The following is a 6,085-nucleotide window of genomic DNA, read 5'->3' as shown; positions in this document are numbered from 1 at the left end:
TGTTGTGTACAGGAAAGGTTTGGGTAACATATTTTCAAAATTATTCAAGTTCGTCACGCCTTTATTTAAACAAGGATACGCACTTACCAAACCTCACCTAAAAAACGCTACCAAAAATATCGCTTCCGATGTGGTGAGCCGTGTGGTTGAAAGGGTGTCCCGTCCTCGGGAAGCCGGCATGCAGGAAGGATCCGAGATCATGGTACTCTCACGACGCCCCAGGAAATGCCCTCCCAGGAAACGCATAGGCAGGGGTAAAAAACGAAGAGTCTCGCACAAACGTAAGACAATTCAACGGAACACCAAGAAGAGAAGACCGTCTCATGATATTTTTTCTTAAGGATGAGCCTGTTACGATATAATTCACCTGAGTGCGCCATGAGCGAGCTAGACCTGTTTACCGTCCCAGCGACACAACTCTTGATAGAGGACAGTCAATATGTGGAAATAACTCCAATATCAGCGCTGACTTACACCGGACCGATCCAGTTTTTTATCCCCGGAGACGGAGAAAGATACCTAGATTTAAATAACACGCTGATTCATCTCCGGGTGAAAATTACAAATGCTGACGGGAGTAATCTGGCTGCTGACGCCAGCGTGGGGCTAATAAATTACCCCCTGAACACAATTTTTTCACAGGTCGATGTCACTCTGGGTGACAGGTTAATTTTGCAGTCCAGCGCCACACATCCTTACAGAGCTATGATTGAAACATTACTGAACTTCTCAGCTGAATCACTCAAATCTCAGTTCACAGCAGGCCTTTTCATCAAAGACACGGCAGGCGAGCTGGATTCAACCGTGACGGCTGATGATGGGCCCAACGCAGGTCTGGTGAGCAGAGCGCACCTCACCACTCGGTCAAGAGAAATCCACCTGCTTTGTCCGTTACACGCAGACATCTTTTTCTGCGAGAGGTCGTTGTTAAATAATGTTGACCTTAGAGTTAAGCTGATTCACGCAGGTGACACTTTCAGCCTGATGTGTGCTGATAACAGCACTTTTAAGTTAAACATCCTGGGAGCGTCTCTTTTTGTTAAAAAAGTCTCAGTCTCCCCAGCAGTTCTTCTCGGCCACAATGTGGCGTTATTGAAAGGGAACGCCCTGTATCCATTATCACGGATTAATGTGAAAACCTATGTTATCCCTCACAATTCCAGAATTTGCAATCAGGAAAATCTGTTTCTTGGGATCATGCCGAAATACGTCGTCCTGGGTATGGTGAACCACAATGTTTTCAGGGGAAAAAGGGATTCATCCCCGTTTAACTTCCGAAACTACGATGTGGAATACCTGGCTCTAAGCCAAAATGGGAGACAGGTGCCTTCTAAACCCTTCCAACTGCAATTTAACAACAGGATCTCCGTCAGAGAGTTTTATAATTTGAACACAGCCACAGGGAGATATTTGAAGGATCTTCCTTTCTGTATAACTCGTGACGATTTCCCGCTGGGATACGCCTTGTATGCCTTTAACCTGAGTCCGGAGGAGGATACGGGGCACTGTCATCGGTTTCTACTGGAAGTCTAAGGCTGGAAATGCATTCCAGAGTGGCGACCCCGCATACAATAACGCTAGTGGTCTATGCGTGCTACGACTCCATTCTGGAAATTAACTCCAAACGGCAAGTGTTGGTCGATTTTTACTGAATCATGAACACCCTCGAGTTGGAGGCCGTGATGAGGCGTTTAGCAGGAAACATTTTCGGAGGAGTGTGGGCCTGTGATGAATTGGATCGCATCAAAGCGAAACCGCCTGCTTTTTTCATAGTAAATACCCACTCGAGACATTTACCGTGTGAACACTGGCTGGTGATCTCTGTTGAAAAAGATGGTGGAGCTACGTTTTTTGATTCCTTTGGATTTAGCCCGGACTTCAACCTGTACCCCAAAGGTATCCTACAGTATTTGGAAAATCAGCGTGGGATTACAAAGATTTTCTATCATAATAGACAGCTACAACATGAAATGTCAGATGTGTGCAGGCAACACTGTGTCTTTTATTTATCTAAAAGAGCCTGCGGGCTGTCCTACAAAGATGTCTTTATACACCCGCAACACTGTTAAGAACAACGATATGGTTTTTGAATTTGTGAAGGAATATCAGCAATGTACCAGAACAGGCTGTAAGAGCTTGTGTAACCCGTGTTCATGTTGTTTTCATGCGTTTAAAACCTGTTACAATTTACACTGAATTAAATCGCTGTATCAAATCATATCAAATCAATTTAATTTATATAGCGCCAAATCACAACAAACAGTTGCCCCAAGGCGCTTCATATTGTAAGGCAAAGCCATACAATAATTACGGAAAAACCCCAACTGTCAAAACGACCCCCTGTGAGCAAGCACTTGGCGACAGTGGGAAGGAAAAACTCCTTTTTAACAGGAAGAAACCTCCAGCTGAACCAGGCTCAGGGAGGGGCAGTCTTCTGCTGGGACTGGTTGGGGCTGAGGGAGAGAACCAGGAAAAAGACATGCTGTGGAGGGGAGCAGAGATCAATCACTAATGATTAAATGCAGAGTGGTGCATACAGAGCAAAAAGAGAAAGAAACACTCAGTGCATCATGGGAACCCCCCAGCAGTTTAAGTCTATAGCAGCATAACTAAGGGATGGTTCAGGGTCACCTGATCCAGCCCTAACTATAAGCTTTAGCAAAAAGGAAAGTTTTAAGCCTAATCTTAAAAGTAGAGAGGGTGTCTGTCTCCCTGATCTGAATTGGGAGCTGGTTCCAGAGGAGAGGAGCCTGAAGGCTCTGCCTCCCATTCTACTTTTACAAACCCTAGGAACTACAAGTAAGCCTGCAATCTGAGAGCGAAGCGCTCTATTGGGGTGATATGGTACTATGAGGTCCCTAAGATAAGATGGGACCTGATTATTCAAAACCTAAATTCTATTCTAGAATTAACAGGAAGCCAATGAAGAGAGGCCAATATGGGTGAGATATGCTCTCTCCTTCTAGTCCCTGTCAGTACTCTAGCTGCAGCATTTTGAATTAACTGAAGGCTTTTCAGGGAACTTTTAGGACAACCTGATAATAATGAATTACAATAGTCCAGCCTAGAGGAAATAAATGCATGAATTAGTGTTTCAGCATCACTCCGAGACAAGACCTTCCTAATTTTAGAGATATTGCGCAAATGCAAAAAAGCAGTCCTACATATTTGTTTAATATGCGCATTGAATGACATATCCTGATCAAAAATGACTCCAAAATTTCTCACAGTATTAGTAGAGGTCAGGGTAATACCATCCAGAGTAAGGATCTGGTTAGACACCATGTTTCTAAGATTTGTGGGGCCAAGTACAATAACTTCAGTTTTATCTGAGTTTAAAAGCAGGAGTGTGTCCTCTGGCTTCATGGATAGATAAAGCTGAGTATCATCTGTGTAACAATGAAAATTTAAGCAATGCTTTCTAATAATACTGCCTAAGGGAAGCATGTATAAAGTGAATAAAATTGGTCCTAGCACAGAACCTTGTGGAACTCCATAATTAACCTTAGTCTGTGAAGAAGATTCCCCATTTACATGAACAAATTGTAATCTATTAGATAAATATGATTCAAACCACCACAGCACAGTGCCTTTAATACCTATGGCATGCTCTAGTCTCTGTAATAAAATTTTATGGTCAACAGTATCAAAAGCAGCACTGACATCTAACAGAACAAGCACACAGATGAGTCCACTGTCTGAGGCCATAAGAAGATCATTTGTAACCTTCACTAATGCTGTTTCTGTACTATGATGAATTCTAAACCCTGACTGAAACTCTTCAAATAGACCATTCCTCTGCAGATGATCAGTTAGCTGTTTTACAACTACCCTTTCAAGAATTTTTGAGAGAAAAGGAAGGTTGGAGATTGGCCTATAATTAGCTAAGATAGCTGGGTCAAGTGATGGCTTTTTAAGTAATGGTTTAATTACTGCCACCTTAAAAGCCTGTGGTACATAGCCAACTAATAAAGACAGATTGATCATATTTAAGATTGAAGCATTAATTAATGGTAGGGCTTTCTTGAGCAGCCTGGTAGGAATGGGGTTTAATAGACATGTTGATGGTTTGGAGGAAGTAACTAATGAAAATAACTCAGACAGAACAATCGGGGAGAAAGAGTCTAACCAAATACCGGCATCACTGAAAGCAGCCAAAGAGAACGATATGTCTTTGGGATGGTTATGAGTAATTTTTTCTCTAATAGTTAAAATTTTATTAGCAAAGAAAGTCATGAAGTCATTACTAGTTAAAGTTAAAGGAATACTCGGCTCAATAGAGCTCTGACTCTTTGTCAGCCCGGCTACAGTGCTGAAAAGAAGGGTTAGGGTTAGGCTTTTTATAGAGCAACAAACTCTTTTTCCAGGCTAAGTGAAGATCTTCTAAATTAGTGAGACGCCATTTCCTCTCCAACTTACGGGTTATCTGCTTTAAGCTGTGAGTTATACCACGGAGTCAGGCACTTCTGATTTAAGGCTCTCTTTTTCAGAGGAGCTACAGCATCCAAAGTTGTCCTCAATGAGGATATAAAACTATTGACGAGATAATCTATCTCACTCACAGAGTTATTTAGCTACTCTGCCCTGTGTTGGTATATGGCATTGGAGAACATAAAGAAGGAATCATATCCTTAAACCTAGTTACAGCGCTTTCTGAAAGACTTCTACTGTAATGAAACTTATTCCCCACTGCTGGGTAGTCCATCAGAGTAAATGTAAATGTTATTAAGAAATGATCAGACAGAAGGGGGTTTTCAGGGAATACTGTTAAGTCTTCAATTTCCATACCACAAGTCACAACAAGATCTAAGGTATGATTAAAGTGGTGGGTGGACTCATTTACATTTTGAGCAAAGCCAATCGAGTCTAACAATAGATTAAATGCAGTGTTGAGGCTGTCATTCTCAGCATCTGTGTGGATGTTAAAATCGCCCACTATAATTATCTTATCTGAGCTAAGCACTAAGTCAGACAAAAGGTCTGAAAATTCACAGAGAAACTCAGAGTAACGACCAGGTGGACGATAGATAACAACAAATAAAACTGGTTTTTGGGACTTCCAATTTGGATGGACAAGACTAAGAGACAAGCTTTCAAATGAATTAAAGCTCTGTCTGGGTTTTTGATTAATTAATAAGCTGGAGTGGAAGATTGCTGCTAATCCTCCGCCTCGGCCCGTGCTACGAGCGTTCTGGCAGTTAGTGTGACTCGGGGGTGTTGACTCATTTAAACTAACATATTCATCCTGCTGTAACCAGGTTTCTGTAAGGCAGAATAAATCAATATGTTGATCAATTATTATATCAATTACTAACAGGGACTTAGAAGAGAGAGATCTAATGTTTAATAGAGCACATTTAACTGTTTTAGTCTGTGGTGCAGTTGAAGGTGCTATATTATTTATTCTTTTTGAATTTTTATGCTTAAATAGATTTTTGCTGGTTATTGGTGGTCTGGGAGCAGGCACCGTCTCTACGGGGATGGGGTAATGAGGGGATGGCAGGGGGAGAGAAGCTGCAGACAGGTGTGTAAGACTACAACTCTGCTTCCTGGTCCCAACCCTGGATAGTCACGGTTTGGAGGATTTAAGAACATTGGCCAGATTTCTAGAAATGAGAGCTGCTCCATCCAAAGTGGGATGGATGCCATCTCTCCTAACAAGACCAGGTTTTCCCCAGAAGCTTTGCCAATTATCTATGACGCCCACCTCATTTTTTGGACACCAGTCAGACAGCCAGCAATTCAAGGAGAACATGCGGCTAAACATGTCACTCCCGGTCCGATTGGGGAGGGGCCCAGAGAAAACTACAGAGTCCGACATTGTTTTTGCAAAGTTACACACCGATTCAACATTAATTTTAGTGACCTCCGATTGGCATAACCGGGTGTCATTACTGCCGACGTGAATTACAATCTTACCAAATTTACGCTTAGCCTTAGCCAGCAGTTTCAAATTTCCTTCGATGTCGCCTGCTCTGGCCGCCGGAAGACATTTGACTATGGTTGCTGGTGTCGCTAACTTCACATTTCTCAAAACAAAGTCACCAATAACCAGAGTTTGATCCTCGGCGGGTGTGTCGCAGAG

The 6,085-nt window shown here is 42.4% G+C and overlaps 1 protein-coding gene across 1 annotated transcript; it reads left to right on the top strand.

The window, feature by feature from the left end:
* Positions 1–378: 378 nt before the first annotated feature.
* Positions 379–1,533, top strand: LOC117504230 (uncharacterized protein F54H12.2-like). The gene has a single exon (XM_034163634.1). It carries the CDS (start codon positions 379–381, stop codon positions 1,531–1,533), a length of 1,155 nt encoding a protein of 384 aa, XP_034019525.1.
* The last annotated feature ends 4,552 nt before the right edge of the window (positions 1,534–6,085 follow it).

Source organism: Thalassophryne amazonica, chromosome 2, assembly GCF_902500255.1.
Source record: "Thalassophryne amazonica chromosome 2, fThaAma1.1, whole genome shotgun sequence".
Classification (NCBI taxonomy): Eukaryota; Metazoa; Chordata; class Actinopteri; order Batrachoidiformes; family Batrachoididae; genus Thalassophryne; species Thalassophryne amazonica.
The sequence above is the reverse complement of the archived record's forward strand: the minus strand, read 5'-3'. Positions and strand labels throughout refer to the sequence as shown.